This window comes from Chondrus crispus, genomic scaffold (assembly GCF_000350225.1).
Source record: "Chondrus crispus Stackhouse genomic scaffold, scaffold_193, whole genome shotgun sequence".
Classification (NCBI taxonomy): domain Eukaryota; phylum Rhodophyta; class Florideophyceae; order Gigartinales; family Gigartinaceae; genus Chondrus; species Chondrus crispus.
The window spans coordinates 61,200-88,687 of record NW_005179062.1 but is presented as its reverse complement, the minus strand read 5'-3'; the positions used below and the strand labels follow the sequence as shown (position 1 = coordinate 88,687).

The 27,488-nt window shown below is 50.9% G+C and overlaps 4 protein-coding genes; 2 read left to right on the top strand and 2 right to left on the bottom strand.

The window, feature by feature from the left end:
- The first annotated feature begins 17,517 nt into the window (after nt 1-17,517).
- CHC_T00003509001 (hypothetical protein) lies at nt 17,518-17,892 on the top strand. The gene has a single exon (XM_005714699.1). The coding sequence runs from the start codon at nt 17,518-17,520 to the stop codon at nt 17,890-17,892; it is 375 nt and encodes a 124-aa protein (XP_005714756.1).
- A 60-nt stretch (nt 17,893-17,952) lies between these two features.
- Nucleotides 17,953-18,498, top strand: CHC_T00003508001 (hypothetical protein). Its single transcript, XM_005714698.1, has one exon. It carries the CDS (start codon nt 17,953-17,955, stop codon nt 18,496-18,498), a length of 546 nt encoding a protein of 181 aa, XP_005714755.1.
- Nucleotides 18,499-19,071: 573 nt separating this feature from the next.
- On the bottom strand, nt 19,072-21,310 carry CHC_T00003507001 (hypothetical protein). XM_005714697.1 is given in 2 exon segments: nt 19,072-19,243; nt 19,244-21,310. 1 exon segment carries the CDS (start codon nt 21,308-21,310, stop codon nt 19,244-19,246), a length of 2,067 nt encoding a protein of 688 aa, XP_005714754.1. The 3' UTR covers nt 19,072-19,243.
- Nucleotides 21,311-22,630: 1,320 nt separating this feature from the next.
- Nucleotides 22,631-26,749, bottom strand: CHC_T00003506001 (hypothetical protein). Its single transcript, XM_005714696.1, has 5 exons — nt 25,079-26,749; nt 24,742-24,994; nt 24,238-24,693; nt 23,408-24,042; nt 22,631-23,257 (listed from the first exon to the last, which is right to left on the bottom strand). Exons 1-5 carry the CDS (start codon nt 26,747-26,749, stop codon nt 22,631-22,633), a joined length of 3,642 nt encoding a protein of 1,213 aa, XP_005714753.1.
- Between the last annotated feature and the right edge of the window lie 739 nt (nt 26,750-27,488).

The window sequence follows — 27,488 nt, the reverse complement described above, 5'->3', positions numbered from 1 at the left end:
AGTTAGAGTTTAGAACATCTTCTTGCCACCGGGGTGACCGGCAAGCAGTGCATGATGTCCCATGTAAAGAATCCTCCCTTGGAGGTCCTGTGGTACCACCACTTGTGGTGTCGCATTTACGTTCCTGACGAGAACCCCTCCCTCTTCAGTGGCGAACGGGATGTTATCCCCACGATTGATTCTCCTTTTAATTCCGGCGCAGAATGCATCTGCCAGCTGATGACGTAGCATCTCTTCCCTTGTGATAGGCTCCAATAAATTTTCGTCAGTCGAGTAGCGTTCCGTGTTCAATATCGCGTCGAACCTTGCCGACTCGAGATCTTCGAGGTCGTCAGAAAACTTATCTACTGGCTCCATTTCGGAGAATCTTCCCAGAAAACATGGGATTTTTTCATCTACGGGGACTGTCGTCTCCCCGGGTGTGAACGGTCGCGACAACGCGTCGGCTTGGGTATTGAGCTTGCCCTTCTTGTACTTCACGTCGAAGTCAAACTCTCCAAGACGGAGTCGCCACCTCATCAGTCGGCCTGATGGGTCCGTGATCTCCATTAACCAGCGGAGGGAAGAGAGATCGGTATGTACCGTGAACCGGATTCCTTGGAGATATGGGCGCAGCGTCACTACACCCCACACAACAGCGAGACATTCTTTCTCCGAAGTGGAGTAATTTCGCTCTGCAGCGTGTAGTGATCGAGACCAAAACCCAATAGGCTTCCTTTTTCCATCTTCGTATGATTGGAAAAGCGCCGTGCCGACTTGGTAGTCGCTGGCGTCCGTGTACATTGAATATGGGAACCTAGCCTTGGGCAACGCCAAAATTGGCGGGGAGGTCACCGCTTCTGTCAACGTATCAAAGGCCTTGATCTCGGTCTCGCCGAAGGGTTCCAGCTTAACAGGTTGCCCCTTCTTGAGAGGCTGGTTCAACGGCGCTGCCTTATGGGCGTAGTTCGGTACAAATCGTCGATAGACGTTGCACAAACCCAAAAACGAGCGGAGCTCAGTCTGGGTGGTTGGTATCGCGATTTCGCGTAAAGCCCTGGTCGACACCTCGTCAATCGAGAGCGTCCCTGGCCGTATAACATGGCCAAGGTAATGTACTTCTTGTGTGAATAAAGAGCACTTTTCCAACTTGAGGGACACTCCTGCCGACTGCAAGGCTTCGAGAACTTCGTCAAAGTGACGTATATGACTTTCCATATCCTTCGAGAACAGAATTACGTCGTCAAGGTAGACGAAACAGGATCTCCATTTGAAGGAGGATAGGATAATATCCAACATTCGCTCGAAAGTAGCGGGAGCGTTCGTTAGCCCAAAGGGCATACGCAGGTACTGGTACAGTCCAGCGTGACACACAAACGCGGTTTTCTCGCGATCTTCTTCTGCAACGGGTATTTTCCAATACCCGCTATTGCAGTCGAGCGTCGAAAAGACGGTTGCTTCTCCTAGGGAGTCAATATACTCGTCCATTCGAGGCAACAGGTATGAATCCCGTATCGTCACGGAATTTAGCCGCTGGTAGTCCACGCAAAAGCGCAACTGCCCGTCCTTCTTAGGCATCAGTACAAACGGCGAGGCCCATGCTGATATCGATGGCTCGATTACTCCGGCTCGGAGCATTCGGTCTACTTCTTTCATCTCCGCCTCCCGGGCGTGTGGTCCTGCTCGGTAGGGGTTTTGCGCTATCGATCGCGTTCCAGTCATCGTTTCGATTTGATGCTTCGTGACCTTGATCTCAGCCAGCTCCCCACTCCACATAGAGCTGTACTTGAGTAGCATAGCCTTGATCTGATCACGATGGCGGGCCGGGACGTGTGAGAGATCCACTTCATCTGAATTGCTCGCCATAGAGGCGTTTTCTATGGCCCGTTTGGCGTCCTTGTCGAAGTCTTGTTGGACTGCGTTCGCTTCCTCATCGGTGAGGCCTAGCTTTGCCGCCACGCTGACTTTGCTCGCTATAACAGCGGTCGGATGTGGCAGCAAATTGCCGATCGTTTGGCTCTTGACGAGCCGATAAGGCGCGATGCCAAAATTGGCATCCAGTACGCGGAACTCGCGATTTGGCTCGAATTGCACAACGCCATTGGAGGCGACGACTTGACTCTTTCTGTAGAGTTTCTCATGCGGCTGTAGGACCATGAGGCCGTGCCGTTTCGACGTCACGGAGACGAATGGTTGCGTTCCAGGCTCAAGCACGACTGGCTTGGTAACTCTGACTCGAGGTGATGTCTGACCGCCTGCTTTGGCGAATTCTTGGGACGCCGGCAATGGCGGTGCTTTCGACGGTCGCCTGAGTGGTCTTTTCGTAATAGGGACCGAGGACCCGTCGTCGAGCTCGATCGTCTTGCGACGTGGGTAGACGGCTTCCACGAAACGGCCCATGAAGTCACATCCCAGGACCACTCCAGCCGCCAGGCGCTCGCATACGAGGAATGTTACGCGAGTAATTCGCGAACCAATTCTGACATCAAGATCAATTGTCCCAGTTATTAAAATTGGGTTACGGTTTGCATCCCGAATGTTCAGGGTTGATCCTGGTTTCATTTTCTCCATATACTGCGGAGGTAGTTCATCTTTTCGAATAAAGTTTGGCCCAGCCCCAGTGCCAAGCACTGTGAGCTTCCTTGCCAAAAGTTCCGGGAGTAGCCCGTAGTCGGCATAGCACTTGTAATTGCGCTTCGCCATCACCATAATAGTGCCTTGGAAACGTGGGGGCACGTATTTTTGCCATGGTCGGCGTAGCTCGCTGAGCATGCTTCCATGTTTGGGGTTCAACAGATCCTTCCTTGACAGGATCTTCACTGGGGAGGGGCTACCTTCGCCGCCCGGCGTCAGGCTCCAGGTAGTAGCCAAGGGAGGCCCTCTCGCCTCCGCTTCGACGCGGACTCCCGAAGTTAGTTTCCCTGGTTGTCATTGGACACTGTACCGCCTTGGTGGGCGGCAGTTTTCGCGGCTTCCGCGTTCCGGAGGTCGCGAGCCCGGGTGTTGACGATCTCGTCAAGGGCTCGTAACTTCCAATAGCTGTCCGCTGGTACGCATTGCTTTACTTCTGCAGAAAGGTTGTCGTAGTTTCGTATGATACGAGTTGACTCGGCAATCGAGAGTTGAACTACGCAGTCTGGTGCGATGTGGTTCGGCCCGTAGCACTTGTGGCAAATTAAGTTACCACGTGGCCTCTCCAAGTTCGGAGTTCCTCGCACGTTAACTTGCCAGCTAGGACGGCCGGCGCGGACATGGTGTGCATGCTCCTGTCCTCGGATGACCGGGGCAGGAACGCGTCTGTACGGACCCCTTGTGAGCATCATCGACTCCGGGTCGTCCGTTTGCGTCTCGGTGGTCGAGGGTAGCTCCGCCGTCCGTACAGACGACCAATCTCCTTGCGTAAGATGCATCGACTCGCCACCTACGGCGTAGTTTTCGGCCATCGCCGGCCGAGAGTCAGCAGAAGACTCTGTCATCATCATTCGATGTTGTCCGGCCCGCGATAGCGCCGGTCGGGTAGGCGGCTTCAAAATGCCGACCTGCCTTTTTCCGCCATGTTCGGGATTTTTCCGCCACCGAAGCGGGTCCGAAGAGCATCGCCTTCATTCTGGGCGTACTGGACGATATCCAGGAACGTGATTCCGTCACGACGACTTCGTCTCATTCGACGTTCTGTCTCGCGATAGCGCGACACGAGAGACCGAATTCCTGGATTGAGCCCGTCAATGAACATTGTAATTCGTTCATCAGCGTCGTGCACGTTACCGCAACGAAACTCCGCGTCCAGCAGACGAGCGCTGTAACGTGTTTCTGCTTCTTCCGCCTTCTGGAGCACATCTCGAAGATCGAGTACTGCACTGCTGATGGCTGTAGTGCAATACCCGTCTCGGGTAGGGGGGTTAAAGGAAGTTGTGGCATAACGGCGGTTCGTGATTAGATTTAGATCAGATCAATACGAACCACACACCCGCACACGTGTGCCCCCACGTGTACGGGGGACACGCGACCACACGCGTACACGTGTAGGAGGGGCGTACCACCACGCGCACAGTACGCGTCTCACACGTGTGCTGTCAGCCCCGACGGCTGACAGCATTACAGCGCCGGACGACCCGCGCTACAGTACATTACTACAGCATACCGATACTGTAGTGTTGTGATAGAGGCATTGGATACATTAAATACGAGCGAGACCGGCGGCGGCGTACGGGGACAAGCACGGACTTGTCCACGACCTACCGCCTAGGTCCGTCTTCCAGCTTAACTAACGAGCGCGATCTGCCTTCGCGCGCGTTAACAGGGACAAAGCGGGTAGGGGACAGCCGCGTACGCGAGCGAGCCTAGATCCGCCTCCGCCCGTCAGCGCTGGTACGTTACCCAGCGCTGCTCCGGGGCGTCGAGGCGTAGATCGGCCCGCGCGTACGCTCATCCCCGACCGTCCCGCTCTACCACGCTACCAGGGCCCGCTTCCCTGTCTCGTTAGCTGTGTGTTCTCCCCGTTTTTTCGCCCCCTCGTACGGGGTCTACGTCGAGCTAAGTATACACCCCTCTCCGTTGGGGGGTGTTATACTACAGTGGTCTCCCGACCTAGAAGACCCCGGAGTACGTTCTCCGAGAAGACCTCTTAGGCCCTCCGCGTCCGAATGCGTTGAGATGAGCCAGGAGTACGAGCCCTCGATCCGCTCCGAAGCGGCGGATCCGAGTCCGGACGCTGTGGGATCCCCATACGCCCCGTCGGGCGACGGCGACGCAGGTCCTGGTGACCGCGAACCGTCGCTCGGATCCTCCCAGGAAAGAGCGGCGGCGATGTTCGAACGCATAGCCGAATACATCGAGGAAGTCCGTATTTCCCTTCGGATCGATGTATCGGACCATGTATACACTCGATGTATGGCCGAACTCCGCTTCCTGCGCGAAGGGAGGTTCGATAGAGTGACGCAGTCCTTAGAGAATCTCCGAGCAATGATCGACGAGTTACACTCTCGGATAGTGCTCGTCGAAGACTCGCGTCTCGTATCGCCCGGACCGTCCGGGCAAGGTCGTCCCGAGGGGCCGACCCCTACGAGACGACCTGAGGACCGATCCTCCCCGTCCCCGGAACAGTTGGGTGCGTTCACGCACCTCTCCGCCGAGCTCAACGCCACGCGTCGGCGTGCTCGTGACATGGAACGTACCATGGCTGCAAGGCTGCCCAGTGCCCCCACGAGAGGGCCCGGTGGTACCGTACCTCCGAGCGCCGTCGCTCCGGACCGTTGGGGACCGGCTGGTGCCGACACCAGCCGAACCGCGGAAGGCAACCGCCTTCCAACAGGCGCGAATTACGCGTCCGAGACCCAAGCATTACCGCCTATCCCCGGAAGTAGGTGGCAGATGGAACGCGTATCGTATCGCGACGACCCTGACCGTGGAGGAGCCGCCCGCCGATCCGGAGTACCGATGTACTCTGTCGATCCTCGCTGGGGCGGCTACCCGCTGGCGGAGTACGACGAGCATCCCGGTCCGGTAGACGTCCGTACGCTACCCGTCACCCCCTTCGGCACGCTGGGTCCCGCCGAACCCGGACTCGAGCCGGTACATACGATGATCCAAGATTTCAGCGCCGTCGCTGACTTTCGTATGTACCGGCTGGATAACACCTCGAGGCTCGTTACCTCGGATGACGTGGGACGGATCGCGAAGTACGTTCTACGCTGCCGCGAGATCCGACCTACGATGAGGAGCTTTGACGGTACGGACCCGACCCAGCTCCTATAGTTCTTGAAGGATGTCCGGATAACCTTCAACTCGCAATACCTTACCGAAAGTGTTGCGGTACTAGTCCTCGCGCACTTCCTAGAGCGCGACGCGGAGCGCCTGTATACGAGTTATACAATGCGTGGCCTCCGCGCCGTCCAGCTACACGACGACGTGAGCTGGCCGGAGCTCGTGAACCAGTTCCTGAAACGCTACCTAACCGACGACGTGTTAGGTGAAGCGTACGACGCTGTCGCGACGGCGCGACAGCAATATCATGAGACGGAGAGCACGTTCGCGGACCGGCTCGAAACTACCCCGTTCCGGTGCGCGGCGGTGTTCTCCGAACAGTCCCTCGCGCACTACTTCGTGCGAGGACTGGCACCGGCGACCCGTGCCGCAGTTTCCGAAACCGTACAGCGGCTGCCGAGCCGCCAGAAGACCGATCTTCCAACCATCCGCCGTATCGACACGGCGGAAGGCACGACGTACCGCGCTCGGCGCGGTTTACCCCTGCCGAATACGAAACCGGCAGGGAGGGCTGGCAGGACTACGAAGTCCGCCGCAACAAGTTCGCCCGCCTCGACCCTCCACATCGGGGAGGATGAGTGGCAGGCCGACCCTGTCATTATTACGCAAGGAGGAGGACCCGTGGGGGGACGACCCCCCCCCCACTGATGTCGACCGGAACGACATCGAGTTACGCGACCGCCCTCGCGGCCACTCCAAGAGTGGCAAGGGGTACGGACAAGATAAGACGTTTCATATCTGGACGATACACAGAGCTAGTACTCCTCATTTCTTTTCCAAGGCGATGTCTGTGATGACAATGAAACCCTCGCTTCCTCCAGAAACGAGCGCACAGCATGTAGCTATGTGGGAGCAGACACCACGTGTCATGTTCCAGTTTCAGAAGCAGATGAGAAGTGCGCCATCTATCGGACGGTATGTCAGCGACAACTTCTACGCTGGGAAAATATTGAATGGACCACGGTCACCACAAAGGTATTGGGCAACTGAGAATTGTATGGAGACTATTTCTTCCCACGGCTTTCCGTTGCGGGTAGTGAGCTTCGTGAACACGAAGCAATTCCATGCCTTGAATGCCACAAACAATGAGGTACATGATCCAAGAGGCGGTTACAGGAATGAATACGAGTGTCATGTCATCATTGAAATGCTGAAAGAATGGCAGTCGGCATCCCCATCAAGTAAGATGTCGATTGGCATTCTCACTCCGTATATTTCTCAGAAAAACTTTCTGACACAGGCCCTGGAAAAATCAAACCTTCGCAATTGCGAAGGTTTGATTTTAATGCGTCGGTATTGACATTCAGATCGACCAAAGGAAAAGAGTTTGATGTTGTTTTCCTTTCATTAGTGAGAACATTCGTTGAGCACAGTGGTGCCGGAAACAAGCCTACAAAATTGACTTTTCTAAACGACAAGCACTCCGCGTGTGTGGCAATTTCACGCGCAAGAGAAATGCTAATCGTTTTAGGAAAGCTTCAGAAAACTGCTGTTGGGAGTCCCCTTTGGAAAAAGTACCTGACAAGTCACCGGCATTTCCCTCAATCTGATGATTCTGACGTCAAAGATTTATTGTATCTCGAACCACAAATGAAGAGTCGCAGACGGGAAGAGGTATTGGTGCTAGCTGTAGAGACCGAACCTTCTTTCTAACTAAACTTACATCTGACTTATTGAAACATATCTTGCGTTTCAAAGCAAAAAACATGGGTTCCCAACGCATATTTAGTGTACTGTTCTACGGGCCCCAGCACACTCTCAAGCACACACTAAGAGCATTCCCAACATGAGACTCGCCCCCACCATTTTGAGGCTGCGAAACGCAATATTAACCTACAGCACACGCAAAAATTGCAAATCCTGGTGCGCCCTTGGAGCAAACCTGCGCATGCTGCAAGGTCAATTCTCATTTTGAGTTTCGAGTCCCTTCGTGGTGTTCGAAACTCCGAAACTCATTCTGAGTTTCGAATCCCTTGTTTTGGGGGGTTCCAAGCTCATTTTAAGTTTCAAGTCCCCTTTTTGGGGGGATCGAAACTCATTATGATTTTCGAACGCCTTTTTTGGTACTCGAAACTCAAAATGAGTTTCGAACCCCTTTTTTGGTACTCGCAACTCAAAATGAAGATACTGTACACGAGCCCAATACAGTACCTGCCCCGCACCTGAAGCGCCCCCTGCACACACTTCGAGACAATTCTCATTCTGAGTTTCGAGTCCCTTTTTTCAGGGGTTCGAAACTCATTATGAGTTTCGAACTCCTTTTTTGATACTCGAAACTCATTATGAGTTTCCAAGGCCTTTTTTTGTACTCGAAACTCATGGTGAGAGTACAGTATTTATTGCGCCCCGCTTAAGCGATCTTGCCTGGTAAGGAAGTGTGTTCTCATTCTTTGTGTGCAATACCACCTTTGCGTTCTGCGCCGATAATGTGTGCGGAACCCTACATTCCTGATATTTCAGAGAAGTTCCATGTGCTTTTTCGCTTCAGCAGCAGCCGACAGGGAGCGTAAAAAATATATGTGATTGCTTGCGGTTATGTCTGATGGGTGTAAGATGTTTGAGCCCGTGTACCGGGAAGGGCGATCGCTTCCAGGGAACCTCTCGTCATATGACTTCTACATTATCAGTGAACAAATTGAAGAACAACCGATTTTTACTTCATTTGTCACACACTACTTTCATTATTGAGTAACTTCAATTCATGCCACCTGCTCACCATACTCGGTGGCAGCTTCACGAACGGAAGAGAATTGGTCTGTGCAGATCAAACTCATGAAAAAAAGTTGAAACAACATCTTTTTGTATGCTGTACCGAGGACTATCTCGCTTTTTCACTGCCAAACCAGTCCAATATGTCTCATTCAGAACACCGACTGCAGTGCGTAAATCTTTTGTTCCTACGCCAAACTTTGATGAAAGGGCTTTATGGACTCGCACATTCGCACGCACCGCTGACTTCCAGACGCCATGGACCATGGTCTGTAGAGGAACATTTCGGATATCAAGTTCAGTGTCTTCTTCATCTGGCATGTAGCCATACATACTCAATGTTTTGTGTTTCATCTTTGCGATTTCTGCGCACATGTGACTCATGACGGCTAGAGCAGATAGCTCTGTCTCAGCATCTGCTTTGGATTCTTTCATTTTTGTCTTACTAGATTCAATACTCCGAATCATGTGACGAAAAATGTCCATGGGATTTCCGTTTTCATATAAATAGCAGGTCCAAGGTCTTTCTTCTCTGGCTTTCTCCATTTCCAATTGGTGGAACTACCCCCTTCTGATCTCCAAAGGGCACTAAGCGTTTCAGAAAATTGTTGATCTACAACACAAATGAGCGGCACAAACTCATTCAGCGCGACAACAAGTCCAGCAACACGGTCTAATTCTTCGCTTATGTCATCACTATACACCTCACTATCTGCAAGCTGGCCAGCGTCAAGAGCGGCGGGATCATATAAATGCATGGAAATGTCGCCGTTGTGAACGAATCCGAGAGGAATGGACAGAAGTTGTGTTTGAACTCGATTCTTGACCTTTTCAACCACATCGCGGATGTTGAACTTGTCTTCACGAAACGAATCAACCATGTCGGGAGTATTTTGAATGCCAAACCCCTCATGATTGATAACATTCTGCCAAATAACGTGGCAGTCTATCGCACAGAGACGAATGAAGAGAAAAGTAAAAGGAGACGACAAGCGCAACCACCGAGGCAGGCTCCCAGCCACTGCTTTGAACAGGGAAAGTTCGGCGACGAGGTGCTGGCATGCGTACTTAACCCCATCATCGCTGCAGTTAGAATAAGGTTCGTCACTACCCACCGATATTGACCATGCAAGGCTCACGATGCGGGCAGTTATTCTACGCTTATGTTGCGAACGTGCGGCAGGCATATAGCTTTTCTTGTACGTCTTGCTGTCCAGTGTTTTCGAAATTGTGGTGGCTACGACATCACGCAAATAGTGGATCGACCTAGAACATAGTTCTTCAAATGCGTCATTTTCCTTTAAGTCTTCGGGATGACATGAAAACCCAATACCACGAAGGAAATCATCGGTAGATTCATGAAAGAATTCACATACACGAGGCCACATCACTCTCTCTCTCACAATGTTCTCCGTATCTTCAGCTGGTACGATAGACCGCCGTCGGTTTCCGCAGGTTGGTAATGAGCTCATACTCTGAACAGCATATTCCGTCAATGAAAATGGCTCAAAAACGCCTTCGCACTCAAAGGATATATCGCTGTATCGGGGAACTTAGACAACAAGGTTCATAATTTTCATGTCGGGTAAGTAAAAATGTCGATATGTACGACCTGCATTCTTTCTAAAGAGCCACACAGCTGTAGACTGCAAGACAAGCAGACGTTATCCCCTGAACCCTTTTCTATCTGATTTTTTGGGGTTTTCTTGGGTCCCGATTTTACTACATGCCTATCAACGGCGTTCATCACTAGACGCGTGAGATCTCCTATAAAGCGAAGCGACCTTTTTGTACTCCCAGAAACCTGCAGGCTTTTGATTCTCTATCCATTCAGTCAGAAATGCAAAAGAAGTTGAAGGCTGGAAGATCCGGCACGAGTAAGCGAGGTACTGTAGGTACGTGGGTGCGTAACCGATGTCTCATACGAAGCCCAGGGCCGCTTCTCTCGCGAAGTGCTGCATCCATGACATTTAATATCCTTGTTACGTATTCTTTATAGATACAGTACATCATGATTTTAGTCCCGTTTTAGCGGACCCTCGTTTTAGTGGGTTGCCCTTGTGGTTGGCCCGGTCATTATGCTGATCACTTTGGATAGAACCGGAACGGATAAAACGCTTTTTATCGTACGCTATACAGTCCGGGTACCCGTACATCACTGCCAGAACGATGAATCACTCTCAACGTCCAATGCATGGTTCGAGGTTTGTCGAGAAATCCATCACCCGTCATTGGCAAAGAAAATTTCAACTCTTTTTGAAAGGGCGCAACTGACTACAGCACGGCAGATATGCTTCTCATCGGTTTGACGAAGTAGAAAGAGTTGAGAAAAGCTACAGGTGAGACTAGTATAGAAAATGGGCAAAGAGATACAGGTACAGATACTCATACTGTACCAATTACTGTAGGTCCAAAGCTCAACTTCAATTCCGAATCCCTTTTTTGCGGGTTCGAAACTCATTTTGAGTTTCGAGTTCCTTTTTTGGTACTCGAAACTCAAAATGGCGATACTGTGCATGTGAACAGTATAGTACCTGCCTCGCCCCTGAAGCGCCCCTGCGCATGATTCGAGGCCATTCTCATTTTGAGTTTCGAGCCCCTTTTCTCGGGGGTACGAAACTCATTGTGAGTTTCGAGTCCCTTTTTTGGTACTCGAAACTCAAAATGAGTTTCGAGCCCCTTTCTCGGTACTCGAAACTCATAATGAGACTTGCACCCCCTTTTCTTGTTGCCAAACGCAACATAAACACACGCTACATGTGAACATTTCAAATCCTGCCGCGCCCCCGGAAAGGCCCTGCACGTGCTGCAAGGACATTATCAACTTGTGTGTTTGGCAGCCAGTTGTTCGCGGTGCTAACCTCAATATGAGCATGCCATACCGACAGCCCGATTTGCACATGGTTTGCGCACAGTGAGCAGAACCATTTTACTACTATACGGCATGCTAGATATAGGATTCTGCGTTCATAATGAGCATAGGTTCGAAATGCTTGGAACTGCTTTCCCCAAACGCGTCGCAGCTCATAGTCCATGCATTCGAAGTTGTAGGAAAGGGGATATATGATCTTGCAGTCCAAATAAAGTTCAGGCTATTTTTTCGTTTAAGATATCATTGCTTACTTCCACTTAATAGAAACGACAGAATGGAGGCCTTTACATGCAAGGGCGGCGGCGTTTCGTTTCAATGGGGAAGCGGAACTCGGAGAGGGCCTGTCATCCATCGTTTGGTGCTTGAAAGCGGGATAGCCCCACAACCCCTGCAGACTCATACCACGCCCTGTAGCAACTTGCCGGCTTTAGAACTGAGACTGGATGTGTAGCCAAAAAGGTGTGATGGAAGTGGGGCGAGTTTGCGTTGGCTACACGCCTTTGAGGCTTTCTTTTTCTGCAGAAGGCTCCCTTTGTCGACGCGTATCGAAGGCCCCAGCCAGCTCACCCGCTGTGGCTATAGCCCCGCCAAAGTTAGAGTTCTCACGGGGCGATAGACCCCGTGAGGGGTCGAATCTGTCCTGTCGGCCTCAACGGACGCAGATCGCGCTATTTTTCCTGTCTGCACATGTCGGTAAGACACAACTTGGAGGCTAAAAGTCAGTTGAAATGTCAGATCCCCTATTTGTATCTCTAGAAAACGAAACACAGAGCGACACATACCGCACCCGTTCTTGACAACAACAATCGTTCAAGTGTGAAAGAAACCAACGCGCAAGAAAACAAAAGAGTGACCATTTCGAAAGAAACCAACGCGCAAGAAAACAAAAGAGTGACGTCGTTGAGAATGATGGTGGGCGCTCGATATCAAAACACGTGGGGTCCCTTTTTATATGGAACCTAAAAATCGAACTGTTCACAGCAATACGAGAGGATTGTTCCGGTTTCGCGCGCTTTTATCCGTAAGTAAACGTTATCTGTCAAGAAAAGCGAGGAACAGTAAACCTATACTCGATATCATATCGTCGAATAAACAATCACATGTCACTCAGTTTATAATGACTGTATGACATGTCTCGTAATCCATTAAAGGCCATACAGTAAAGGTTAACCTGTTTGCGGGTAAATATTTACCCGGGAATTTTAAGGAGTAAACATTTACTCGCAACCATCAACTCGACACTTCGTAAATGTTAATCTGCTTGCGAGTAAATGTTTACCCGGAAATGTCACCGAGTAAACATTTATTCGCAACCATCACGTCGACAACAGGTAAATGTTTATCTGCTTGCGAGTAAATGTTTACTCAGGAATTTTACCAAGTAAACGTTTACTCGCAACCTTCAACTCGACACCAGATAAATGTTAATCTGCTTGCGAGTAAATGCTTACCCAGAAATGTCACCGAGTAAACAATTACAGTGGGTACCCCTCAATAGTGCACCCTCGTGCCATAAGCAATAAATACGCACTACTGACAGCGCGAACTAATGAAGGTTTATCCACAGGTAACGGCCTACCGGCCACAAAATGCTCCGATATGAGCGTTTGACGTTGCTTCTTGCGCGCTTGTTGGTGATAAGTCGGTGGTCGCGGTGGTCGCGGTGGTCGCCATCGGTGGTCGGGGTGGGGTGTTCGGTCGTGGTCGTCAACCGCAGCACATCGGTGTGCATCTACATCGGCATGGCTCCACGAGCACAGGTGCACACGTGGCAAGAGTTGTGACATCGCTGAAAGGGGTGCACTTTTGGCCATGTGCACTATTGTAAAGCGAACTATTGAGGAGACCCCCCTGTACTCGCATCCATCAACTCGACACCAGGTAAATGTTAATCTGCTTGCGAGTAAATAGAGAGTGTACGCACTGCATATATGACTTCGTAAAATTTGGAAATGTGACTCACAACAGACACGTGTAAATTCGGGAAATTCACCTTCCGCAGAGCCGTCTGTGACTACAAATATGAGAACGAGGGGTGCCCTTCGACGCTCACACTCGCTGAAAAACGCCACCCACAATCAGAGAGGACATGAGGCAGAAAGACTACCAAATTGGCGTTGCTCGACGTCGTTTGAAAAGCCGTCGCCTTGCGTTCTACGCAGCTCTACCTACCGATGTTGTTCCTCTTGTCAAGTACAGGGCATACAGAAAATTCCAACATTCTCGGCGAGATTATCACAAAATACAAGTGAGGTCTTTGCAGATTTCGTCTGCTACCTTCAACCTTAATGCGTACAGCGAGCTAGACGCAATGACTCAATTTCGGTTTCTCCCAAAGGAAATTTGTTCTGTTGCGAACATAATGGGGTGGCATGGCGGCTTGACAACTCGGTCTCGGTATCACTGTGACACAGTGACCGCATGCTGTATTTTCCTAAGTAAGCTTGCAACACCTTGTGGTTGGTATGATTTAGAGACCCGATTCGGTATGAGGGCATCAAAAATGAGTGAGGTGTTTTGGGAAGTCGTCGAAGTCTTCGTACAAGACCAGGGTCATATCATTACCGAAATGAGAACTGATCTCATAGCAGAGAGGGCGATAGATTGGTCAAACGCAAAACATGAAAAAGGAGCTCCTCTGAATAGTTGCATCGGATTTATTGACTGCACTAAGATTGAGATATGTCATCCAGGAGGTGAAGGTGCTATGTAACGAAGCTGCTACTCAGGTCATAAGCGTATGCACTGTTTAGTGTATCAAACCATAACCACACCTGATGGGCTGATCCTACACATGTATGGTCCAGAGGAGGGGCGTCGTCACGATCTTACACTGCTGAGGAACAGTGGTATCGAAAACAGTTTGCAGGAGTCTATGGTTTTGGATAATAGGCAGTTCTCAATTTATGGAGATGCAGCATATGTTATGCGCCCCTGGCTTCAGACTGCTTTCCCACGTTTGACGGCGACACCAGCCCAGCAATTCTACAATAAAGCTATGAGTGCGGTCTGGGAGGCGGTGGAGTGGTCTTACAAAGACATAAAGCAGATGTGGTCATCGCAAGACTTTCAAAGAAATTTGAGAGTCAGAAAGTCACCTATTGCTTTGCTTTACATTTGTGGAGCCCTTCTGTGCAATGTTAAGTGCTGTTTCGGCCATGGAGGGCAAGTGTCAGCATATTTTGATTGTAAAGCACCTTCGATTGAGCGATATTTTCAACCTCCTAATCATGCTTAGATGTTTTGTATCAACAGAAAACAGTGAGAAGTAAACTCGTTTAGGGATTCCTAATAGTTAAGCTTTCTACAAAGTGCTGTGAGAACGCTGACTAGACTACTGCGTTCTTTAATGGCCTCTTTTCGTTCCTCGATATCTATTTCCGCTTTGCGTTCCTCGACCCCAATTTTTCGTTCCTCAATTAGTATTTTGCGTTCTTCGGTTTTGGCAAGACGTTCAGAGGCTTCTTGTTGTCGTTGCTCGCGCTTTTGCTCCAGTTCTAGAGGTCTAGATTCTAAATCCAGTCTTTGCTTTTCTGCTTCCCTGCGTGCCTCCATGTCTTGTATCATGAGTACCTTTTCCTCTCCGTCTGAGTGAAACAACACGCGGCGACGTTTACTGGTATTTTTCCTGCGTTCGGCGTTTGCTGATATTTCCTCATCGTCTACTGCCCCCTCGCCAGCTGAGTCCAATCCGCGAGAGCTGCCGGAGTTTATGTGCCGCTGTAACGCCTGTGCGCGAATTAATCTCCCCGCCTCCATTAAACTACGCTCTTTGGCATTTCTGTCTTCTTTCTCTATGCGTTTGCTTTCTTCATGCTCATCAATTTCGAGCAACAGATCGTCCAAAAGTACCTCTTTCTCCCCCCTAACCTCAATAATTCCTGATGCATTCAAGTTGCTTGTGTTCTTTCGTCGGCGATCTGCAATGATTTTTTTGAACCTGTCTCTCACAGATTTCCATGTTAACGATCCCATTCCTTCACGATTGGTCCCGGCAGCAGCTTCTGACATCATTTCAACTGTCTCTTGAAACCTGGCAGTAGTCTCGCCATGGTTTGCCAGTTGTGCACTGGTTGTGCTAACGGCTTTTAGTATCAATAGATCACACGCTGGACTGTACGAAAAGCGTCGATTGCGCGAGCACGTTCGGAGAGGAGCAGCCTGAATTACGGTTTCCGCTGGCGATTTGTTGACCGACGATTGATGTAGTGGGTGAACAGGCAGAGGATCAGAGGGTAAAGGTAGAGCTGAGGCGGAGAAAACGGAGTTGGGATCGGGAGGAAATTGTGGGGAGACGGCATTGTTGGCGTTGCCGAATGGACGGATCGGGACCCTTTGAGCTTGCACGGGAGGATTTGCGGTTCGTCGAGAGAAGGGGCCAGGATGTTGAATGGCTTCGCGGGTGGGAATTTCCCGTACGGAGGAAGTGCTTGGGAGGTAGGAAGAGGCTGCCGCGTCAAGCTTGCCGGCGGCAAGTGATTGCAGTCGCTCTGGTGGTGCAGAAGCAGAGCCAAATTCTGATTCAGTAGCAGGTTTTTGGGATAAGGGGAGAAAATCCGCCATGCCCTGGGTCTGTGGGACGTCAGAATAGACGGCGGGTGAAAGGGCTGTCCTTGTAGTTGTGTTCCAGATTTGGCGGGGATCTGCGGATTCGTCACCATTTGCTTTTCGCAAGATCGGCTCTCTGGACGAAAAATGACATGGCTTCGGAGGGCGTTTTCGTAAGAGATGGCATCGTGGACTACGTGTAATGAAAATTGCCTTCCTTGCCACGAAATATCGAACTGCGTAAACTCTCTAATGTCAGGAATTTTATCGAGTAAACATTTACTGTAAGCAGCGTTGTAACTGTAATCTGTCCTTTGTTTTAATTTAACGTCTCTTTACTTACAGCATCGGTGTATGCCGTTTGTTTAACTTAATGTGTACCTTATCATATACCTTACATCTTTATTTACAACAGAGCTAAGACCCGCCAAACCTTGACCCCCTGACAGAGTTCGACTGTGGGACACGTATCCACTGTCTAGCCGCAGGCGCATTGCATTTCCGGACCATCCTTTCGGTCCTTCCCTCCTCAACACTCTCTCTCCTTCAGCATTACCGCTGACGGACACTTCAAAACCTTCAGAACTTCCCGCCCCCGCCACTACACACCACGCACCACCCTCTCACCTCCTTCCATCCCCCCTCCTTCCCTGACCAAACCATGGCGGGCGCAGCAGTAACAAACCTGCCTCTAGGCGCAGAGATAATCCCTATCGCGGCTCCCACCGAAGGCGGAGCCGCCCCCTGGGAGCGTGAGGGCGCCTCCCATCGTGCCCCACAGGACCCCGAGTCGCGCGCCAAAGCCGAGAGATGGAAGGAACGCGCCGCAGAGGAGGGCGAGGACGTCTCTGACACCCCTGCCAATATCGAAGAGCGTCGGCGTCGTGCAGAGCGGCGCAAGGCGAGGAAAAAGGAGAAAGAGATCATAGCTGAGGCAAAGCGTGTTGAAGCCCTCGAGAAAAACGCCAGAAGAATGTTCCTGCTTGGCTTTTTCGCACTCCCGTTGCTCTGGCTTGTTAGCCTGTTTTACTTCCACAAGGATTACAAGAGCGCTGATCCCAACCCAGTCATCAAGAAGTGTTCGTTTTGCACCCCCGCGCCTCCCATTCCATTCATACTTACCCAACCGTTTTGACCAGCCACAGTGTTCCTGACTTTTTATCGTCTTCATGAATGCTGTCTACGCGTTTTCATCGAACTGATTGATCATGACCGCGTTCTTCTCTGTTTGCTCTCTTTGTCTTCTCAACTTGCAACGGTGCAGATTATAAGAATTCTCGCTTCATGCTCATTTTATACACAATAGCATTCACCTCATGGTTCGTCGTATTTCAGGTCTACAGTGAGACTTCACTGCGAGGCTTTAACATAATCTACTTTACCGGACAAAGCCCCTCCGGTTTCTAATCCTCTTCCTCTCTATTCTCATCACACGTGAGCCTCTTCAACTCAACCGAACTCTGCCGGTTTCTTCTTCTTGGACGCTTCAGGGCAACAAGAAACCAGCACTCATCCACAGTTCAAGTGACCCCCATTACCGGGGCATTCGCCTTTTTTGTGCACCGCGCACTAGTGCCGTTGTTCGATACTGACTTATGTATTCATAAAGATACTACTAGAAACTAAGCATCACCAACTTCACGGACATGCCCACCAGTGCCCCGATCGCCGTATTAACAAAATTCACGAACTCGTTCGACCATTGTAACCTGTCCTGCAGCGCCGCACCAATGAATGATTCAGCCGTGGTCGCTATAAACGCTGCCAGAACGACGATCCACGCATCCGTCCAGCCCCCGAGCAAACCGACGTACAGCGAATACACAGCAGCCGCCAGTGATGCTAATGCACCCGCACCAGTGCCTTCCAAACTTACCGCACCCTCCGTGCCTCGTGGTACTAACTCAAACGTTGTCACAAGGTACGTCGTCTTCCCGTACGCCTTTCCGATTTCGCTCGCTATTGTATCAGACAACTTTGTTGCCAGGGACGCTGTGTATCCAAGTAGCAACGTGTCGTAAACGACCTTCGCCATCGCACCGGAACTGTCCGGTATCGCAAGCTTCGACGCAAAGGCGCCAATGGCGCATATTGCTGCAACGCCAGCGGCTCCCCATAAATTTTCTGGCCCCCGAGCACCTCCCCGTTTCTCAGCAATTCCAAGCTGCTCCTTTTCTTCTTTGCCAATTTTGGTGGCGAGAGAGCCTAGCACTAGAAAACTGAAACACAATGAATACCCTTGCCAGGACAGACACGACCAAAGCAAAACTCCGAGTCCAAAGGCATGTAGAAGACCAGCATTCGTAAGGATCCGCTGTTGGAGCACCTTTGCAGCCACAAACAATGCGCTATTTAGTCCCAATGCGACTCCAACGTTGGTCAACAATAGTGATGGAACCATACTGTTGACAACCGTGGCGGGCTGTTTCATATGTCTAGCAGGTGTTCGTCCTCTCGCTCGTTTCGCTTGCGGTCGCACTCCGCACAGTTGTACACGCCTGGACGATATTCGGTCATCCTGCTTCGGCGAAAAGGATAAGCAGAAAGCCATTGGCACGGGATTGGAGATTATCTCATCGAGAACGAGCGAAAAGGGCTCCGCGAGATATATCAACAGCGATAATTAATACATATTCAGGTTTTAATTAACAACTACAGTATACTCGGCAGCATGCCGCGCACTACAGTGGCTGTTCAAGGTCACGGAATTTGTCGAACATTGTCGCACAAGCTGAAGTGAGCAGTTTCGGCTCGAAGCAATTGACGACTTCGTCGTAAATGCTACGGTCTCGTAAAACTCACTTGCGGAAAACATTGAATGCAACGATGTATTTGGGCAGTACAGAGTACTACGTTAGAGCTCAGTTAACAGCTTAAATGGGACCATTATTTGGAGCCTGCTCGGCAAAGAAATTTGACACTGAGACTTGCCGCAGACGTCCCTTTCAAGACTGGAATGTGCATGAATACATAGCCGCATCGCATCCATGCCAGGTCATGACCTGGAGAATCATGGATACGACAGACGAGGTTTGGCCGATAACAACCAAAACGACACATATTCTCCAATTTTCGACAACTCGCACGTCTTTACCTCCGCCAGCAAAGCCTATCGGCCATGACTTTCGCATTAGAGGTGGCTCCAATTGACTTCAAGTTCCGAAGGCACTTCTAACCTAGCCATTCAGTATAAATCATTCTACAAATAACAACCTCTTTTACTAGTGTTCCGTGCAGTACATGCCCTTCGACAGAAGAGACAAGCATACTTCAAAATAGCGGCCAACATAGTTCTGCACTTTGTACATGTTGCGGTGCGTTCTAAAGAGCTGATGTGGCATCGAATCATTTCACCAACCCTAGTCTCGGTGATCAGCTGGGACTTGGAGCTCCGGCTGCGTCTTTCTTCGACGCCAAGAATCGCTCTTTTGCCCTTTGGTCCCGCACCCAAGATGGGATTCCTTCAAACAGAGTCATAAAGGCGAAACGTGCCACAAGCAGAACATGCTCGACCACAATCATCCAGAAATATTCCTCCGTTTGGCTTGTTCCCTTACCCACCACAGCGCTGGCGTAATTGGCTGTCACTGTGATGATGCCGAGGTTGGTCAAGACGGAGGTTATCGAGATAAACTCAAATGCTCTAATCCAAGCTCCAATATTCAAAGCCCTCTTGGGAGAAGCCCTGCGCGTCATGTAGACAAGCTTGTAGGAATCTGTGAAAATCTCGATGAAATTGTTCAGCAAGGCCAGAAGAGCGCCCAAAGGGAAGGCAGCTGCGAACAGTGTGATCTGAGAGAATTGCCGTACGAGTTCAAAGTAGTCGCCGAAGACGCCATCATACGGGTCCATATCAAGCTGAGTTGAAATGGGATCAAGATCAGAAGAGCTCACGAACTGTTCTGTGTCCGCCAGATCTGGATTTTCTTCCTTTTTCTTTTGTAGAGCTTCAGCCATTTTTGCCTTCCTCTTCCGTCTCGCTAAAAATATGGGGACGATCGTCTCTTTGACATTCCCAATGACGAGTTCGATCATGAGAACGGATCTAATGGATGAAGCAAGTCGGAGGTAGTCTTGACGGATAAAAGCCACGTATAAATACGCTGCGTTCATGTTGAGAAATTGGAATAGGACTAGTTTGAGAACAAGGCTATTTTCATACTCAGAGTGATATTTGTGGTTTTCTTGTAATGTAAGCTTCTCAGCAACAAGCCCATACACAAAGTCCAAGACATTCAAACACCCGAGGTAAAGACCCAGAGGTACGTTCTTTAAAACGATTCTCTTCATGATAAACGGAGAAGACCATTTGTACAGATGGGCTTTGTCCTCAAGCCACAGATTCATTGTATCTTCAAAATCCAAGGCTGCCATCATCAGCTTCGACGACACGAAGAGAGAAAAAAGTACAACAACAGCAGAAAGGAGGTACCGTACGAGCTTTTGACGTTTCGGAAATACAGTGATCTTCTCGCCAGTTATGCGATGGCTAACTTCTATGCCGAAGAACTTGTTTCTGAGATCTTCCTTTTTCGTCATGGACATAAGGGATTCATCCGACGAATCTCCCATTATAAGAGAAGTCCACATGTAGACAATCTCAATATTGCGCCTCTTCCACAAACTGATCAGCGAAGCACCCCACAAAGCACCGAAAATGCTGTACAAGAATAAGAGCAATGCAGCCTTGCTATTCATAAAAGTGGATGCGACTGTAACCGCAATTCCTGCTACGGCGTATGATACCAGTGTCTTTGTATAAAAGGTCAGAAACGCAAAGTACAGTGCCACCTTCTCTCCAAAATAGTCTTGAAGCTTGGAGATACCACCAACATCGTAAAGCGGGGAAGAGAAGGATAGCTCGGCCATGATATCCTTAGCGGATTGCTGGTGATGCAGAGGAAACACATCCTCTAGATAATGCTGGCGCTGACACCACTCAAGAATGCTCTCATTTCCAACAACATCGTCAAACGTATTATCCGGCTTAATCTTGTCTAAGCAGTACTCGATGAGGAGGATTTGTTCACTCTGCGTAAACAAGTCGGACGCGTCGGGATTCGTTGTGAACATGTCAACATCCGCGCTGCGAAAGGTTCGTACGTATCCTTCAAGATCCCTTTTCCTGATCGCGAGTTCTTCTGCAATCTTCATCATTTCGCCGGATGGAAGACTCATAAGCAAAACATTATGCTCCTTGTCCTCAGTGGTGACGAGCTTCGTTTTAATCCCCCTCTCCTCGACCTTTCGTTTGGCGAAATGCAGCAGTTCGGTTCCTTTCGAACTGATAAAAGCGGCGGCAACGGTTGCCTCGTACGGCTCGTCCAAAGGCTTGGGTTCTGCATCAGGAATGGATGAAGGCGGACGCTTGGATTGATCTGAGACCGGGTCTGGTGCTTTCGTAGCACCGAGGCGATGCCGCAAGCCAACTCTGTCCATGAGGTGAGGGCGTACAAGAAGACCGAAATGCTACGCAGATGCCAGGTTGGCCAGATGGGTAAAGTGGAGGCCGAGAATGTTTAAATGGAGGCAGGTTTCCTGTTGGGGTCGGGCCGAGGGAATTGACGTAACGTTTATAGATGGGAGGAGGCAATGGTGATTGGAAGGTGTTGAACGCGATGTGATTATTCATTTTGCCCATAGATGCCAGCTGCCCATCTCCAAGGGTTAGCCATTGCCATTGCCGCACCAAAAAGTAATCACGAAAAACCCGCACCGCACATATTTTTACTGGTGTAAGCAAGCAGTACAGTGCTGCAGTGATTCTGTACCCTCTGTACAGCCCTGTATTATAGTGAGTGTAAGTTCTTTCCGCAATCTTTTCTTACACAACTGATCGTAACGGCTTCTACTTCGCCAAGCTCTGCAGGCTTCAGGAAATACTGCAAGCTGCAGTGTGTGGTGTGTCGGTCAACGAGAATCTTGTAACCGGCCTGGAAGTGCTGCTGTGCGCTTGTAAAGAAGTTACTAGTAACTATGACAGCCGAACACTTCTGCTTGGCGATGTCAAACCCAAAACCGCCAAGCTCGAATGCCTGGTCCTTGGAGGAAGAACCTTGCAATCAAAGCATTACAATTACCCCTGTCATGTTGGTTCAGTACAATAGTTGTTATCTCAGAAAAAATGAATGGGAACAGTATCAGGAGCCTTGCGTTGAGAGCAAGCGGTCGCCCATGTATCTATGTTCTATTTCTGGCTTCTTTGAATGAGCAACTCCACTGCTTCTCAGCTACCAAATACTCACTACGCTTACCAGGGCCAGAGCTGTTTCTCTCACCAGAGCATTGGAAATTTGAAAATGTTGCGTGCTGAGCTCTTGCTTTTTCTGACATTGCACTAGCGTCTGAATCACATTTCCTGTGTCGCGTTCGGCATAATCGACAGATGTGAACGCCCTAATATGACGCATCCACAGTACCCAATAGGCATGCGATTCAGTTCATTGACATTTCATGGGTTGGAGGAGTTTTGAGGAAGAAAGTGGGTTTTTAGTCAGAGACTCGGTCTCATTCGAGTTCATACTGTATGATGGTAATTGAGCTCTGAGGTACAAAAGCCTAGCAAATTCGTATGTACCTCAATAACCGCTCAGACACTACACTGTAGATTTGCTGTATGTACCGTCCATAATTTCAGACGTAAACAAGTGGGCTCCGTGCGCGCTTCGCGCGCCGAGCCAAGAAAGCGTGGAGGAACACTATTTGGGAAGGGTGGCAATGAAAAGATGTAAAGACAATGGCGTTTACTTTTTTTGGTAACTACTGAAGGACCTCGGGGTACACTATGTTTCGCGTTGTTTCATTGGACTCTCGAGTGAGGACAGTGACGTTCCCTGGGTGAGTAGTCCTTGATAGTGCGACGTAGAGTTGACCGTGCGAGAAGCAGTGATCTCGTAAGTCGAGACCAATGCGGCCACCGAAGGATTGGCCTTGCGCTTTGTTCGTTGTAAGGGCGAAGCACGTGCGAATGGGGAAGTGCGTTCGGGTGAAGCCAGGGATGGGAAAGTTGTCGTCTCCTGGTCCGCAGGGCATTCGAGGAAGACACAGTCTGTTGCCTTGGTGTGACCCGGTGGTAACGCGTAGAAAGAGCAGGTTGTTAGTCATGTTCTCGATGACATATCGCGCGCCGTTGACGTGACCGATAGCGGGATCGAGATTGCGCAGAAGCATGACGATGAAGCTTTTCTTGAGCTTGAGCTTGTGGTCCGGTAGAGCAGATCCGGCGGTCAAGGTGTTGAGCATTTCTGTGGGACAGATTAGCGCGTTGGTGTCTTCGTTCTCGACCTTTTCTGCGCTCAAATACGTTCGACACGGTCCCGGAATCATGTTGCCGATGACCTCGTTGACTTCCTCGAGCGGCCTGTTCTTTGTGGTGAGTATAACGCGCTTGGTGAGCCAGACAGGGTCGGCGTGATTGTCTCGAATCCCTTGGAAGACCTTGAGGCATAAATTGCGGATGGTATGCTCGAACGCAACCGACTGTGGTAGTGAGATCCATTCCGGGCGCTGTTCGCCGTTAAGTCTGCCTTCCCAGACGCTGAGGAGAAACTCTGGAAAGTTGAGAGCCTCCAAATCTGCTGCAGGGTCCGCTCGGAGAGCAGCAAGGCGCATGTTCTCGGTAAGGCGCAGGAATCGGCACTCTCGATACAGCGGGGAAGCCTTGACGCACGCGCTCACGATTTGACCTCGGGACCCGCCCGGAACGACGGGAAGGATTTGTCTAAAGTCTCCAGCGAGCACGAGGAACTTTCCTCCGAAGGGCCGGTCGGTTTGCATCAAGTCGCGAAGGGAGCGATCGACAGTCTCAATGCAATGTCGATGGCACATGACGATCTCGTCCCATACGATGAGATCGACTTGTTGCAGTGTACGGCCAGTGTCGGAGTTTGCGGAGAAGCTGCACGTGCTTTCGGCAGATACAGGAATGGGAACCTTGAACACGGAATGAGCGGTGCGTCCACCGTCGAGCAACACAGCAGCAACAGCAGACGTAGCGACAGCGATGACTTGCTTACGGCGCGTACGAAGGAAGTCTTGAATGGCGCTGAGCACGAATGTTTTGCCTCTTCCGCCAGGAGCATCGAGGAAGAAGAGACGACCACTTCGTGTCGGCATAGAAGGTCCGGCCACGGCGCTTGAGGATCCTTGAAGCAATGCAGAGACGGATACGCCTGGAAGCATGGAGCCCACTATTTCGTCAAAGGCATGGCGTTGATTTGTGTTCAACAGCGGCAACGACGTCTGTAGTCGCTCTTCCCACTGCTGCGCTCTTGCTTCGGGGGTCTCGATCTCGTTTTGCTGTTCCAAAGCCGGAAGGCTGTCATCGGGCAGTGGGAGTCCGAAGTTTTCGAGCGTCCAGTCGGAACGCACGGTCTGCAGGGCCTCCTGTACCTCTCGAAGCACGTAAGATGTGGCGTGGTGATCATCGCGAAGCTGCTGTCTTCGAATGGGTTGTCCGCGTGCACGATTGCGAATATCGGTGAGAAACATGTCCAGGTGGTCGTTCCACAGCGAGAAAGGGTCCGAAGGCTGGCAGTGTGCCAGAATCGTAGCAAACAGATGAGAAAGAGGAACGAAGCTTGACCGGAATGAATCTCGGATTGCGTGCTTCCACTCGTCATCGTCGGCCAGCAAACCGAGTCGTAAGCAAGCTTGTCGGAAGCTGGTGCACTGCTCGCCGTCCATATTTCGCAAGTTCTCGAAGGATGTTGCACCTGGCACTTGTGTGAGGAGGAGGCGAAGAAAGTAGCGCTCACCCTCCCTCGGACTGACAGTGTAGATTCGACCGACTACGTTGACACCTGTACCACTGAAATCGTAGGCTTCCTCTTCGCTGCTGGCGTTCCGTCTTCGCAGGGTTGCTCTTGGACTCCATGACTTGGTGTGTGTCTTCCACGTGAAGTACCTTGGAAACTTGTGGTACCGAATATGCCGCGCGCTTGGGTACTTCTCGTTGGCTTTAAACCACTCGGTCAGCTTCGTGCGTGTTGCTGGTCGAAGCGCCGCCTCCTGCTCTCGCCCTTCCTCAAAGTACACCGTGTGGTGGTTGGGCAGATGCACTGCAAGCCTGACTACTGGAGGATTGCGGTCTACAATGTCAAAGGAGAATAACCTCCATGCGGCCTCCGATGCCGAAACGTATCTGGCATCTTGGAAGTTGGAGATCTCGTCGTAGCGCTCGTTCTCGGCAGTGATTTCCATGGTCACTCGGTCTTGTCCCTTGCACACATACTTGAAGAGGTACTTGATTCCGCCAACGCGTGACACGCAGAGTTCAACATTCAAATGGCAAGCGAATGAACGTAGAAGCACAGGACTGTGGGGAACGACCCAGGAGTTGTCTACCACGACGGGTTGCTGTCGTCGGCCAATACGGGAGGATCGCTCGATGGAGACGCCACCTGCAGAGGGTGCCCTTCTTCGGTACGTGATGTGGTACTCACTGTCGGACTGGCTGGTTTCGTGTTTGAACGATTTTGGAAACCCTTTCCTGCAGTACCGCTCGCCCATGCACACAGCTGTTGGATTGTGTTCTCCACATGGATTGTGAATCGTATGCTTGAGCACGACCTCTTGGAGTTCTGGATCTTGGGCAGACAGGATATCGGCAGAGATAATGCGGTCGACGTTTTCGGGAGTACGCAGATCATTCTTGGAGACTTCATCTAGGAAAAATACTACGTGAGCGTGGGGAAGACCGCGTTTCTGAAACTCGATGACTCGTACATGGGCAACAACGGTTCCGAATACTTCTTCGTTGATGACCAAGGACATGAGATCTTTCATTTTCAGACGAACCACACGTGCGCACAGATCCGGTCTGTCCTGAGGCGTTTGGTTCGGCAGTAGGGCTCTTGTGATCTTCGGCCAGCTTGGGTTGCATGTCATGGTGAGGAAGATGTCCGGGTGGCCAATTTGGTTCGATATAGCAATGATGTCGTGCATCTGCTGCCTCATATAGCGGTCACCTCCAATGTACGTGGAAGGGAGAATGAACAGTGGTCCCGCACGCACGGCATCGGCTTCATCTTCAGCACGACCGGAGTCTCCTAGGCTGTCGCCGAGTGAGGTGTAGTCGGCGGCTCGAAGTTGTGTCTGGTTGCGGCGGAGATAAGAAAGCCTTTCTGCCTCCACTTTGCAGAACTGGTCAACCAAGTATTGCTGAAATAGTCGTGCTGCGTGCAAGATTGTGCTGAACTCGCCAGCTCTTTCGAACAAATGCCATCCGTAGTACATCATCGGAGTAATCTTGGTACGTCTGCCGTCTTGAACACTGGAGAATCGAAGCTCTGGATACCATCCATCTCTACCGTTCGGGAACAAAAGCACGTAACTCAATGGATCGTATGCGCGATGACTGACTGAAATCGGATCCAGCACTTCGTTCCCGTTACTGTTCAGAGTCCGTCTCCTGCGCACGACGATATATCTTCGCCCAATCTCTCCGTCTTCATTTCCAGGGATCAATGCGGCGACTTCAGAAGCTTCGGGACAATTGTACCGGCGCACGTGCTCATGACTTGGCCTGCGGTCGTCATGGATGACCATCTGGTACGTGGCAGGAGTGTTGTTGTGAGGAGATTGAGCCCATTCTCGCATACATAGAAAAGTCTGCACGTAGGGGTTGCATTCGTGCAGCATGTGTGTCAGTTGCGTCATCAGTGCCTCTTCCAGTTGTCTAGAGTTTCCAAGCCTTGTGCGCGTCTGGGTGGCGTAGTTAGTGTCATGAATGTAAACGGAAGCATAGGAAGGCGCCCGCCCTTCGGATGGAATCATGGGACCCATGTAATGGTACATCCCGCCCTGCATCGTCATTGTGGGGTTAAAATTAGAAGGACCGGGACCTCTGTTCACCCATTTGGCGACCACGGATGCCATCGATAGCGCTACATTGTATGCTCGAATGTTCTTACGGAAGCTGCGGGCCCTTGGAGTATCATCGATGAGAAGAGAGCGCAGAACAGCTGGCGGGTCGGGGAGAAGCGGCAATGACAGCTTCCCCTTCCCACAGCATGTGGAAAAAAGGGCCTTGCGGCAGAGCTGCTCCCGATGCGTTCTTGGACGAAATGCAGAGCTTTGCAGTGCGAACACTCAACACGGATCATGCCGAGATCGCGGTACGACGGAGAGGACTCGGGTAGTAGAGGGAAGAGCTGTCGAGAGGCACTTCGAGCCTGGCGGTCGGATCTTTGCCGCGCAGCTATGACGGGGGATATATCCACAGCTCTCGCTTGTCGGATTGCCAAGCGATTCGACTCCTGTCTCGAAGATCTCAGTGGAGTATTTTCCTCGGCTCGGCCTCTTTGCGTTGCAATAAGATCCGATTCTCGCCGCCCGTCACGAATAGGAGTACATTCCTCCGCTCTAGCGCATCGTGTCGCAATGCGATCCGCTTCGCGCCATGCATTTCGGAGGGGGGTGGTTCCTCCCGCTCTGCGCGCCCTGGCTCTCTCCCTCAGTCGACGGAGACGCTCCTCGCGCTGCTCAGACGTCTCTGCTGCTCTTTGTGCTGCAGTACGTTCACGGTCGCCTTGACGACGCGCTTCCCTCTGAGATTCGGTTTGTTGCCCCGTCCGGATTCTCGCACGGGCTCGACGTGCCTCACGACGTGCTTGAG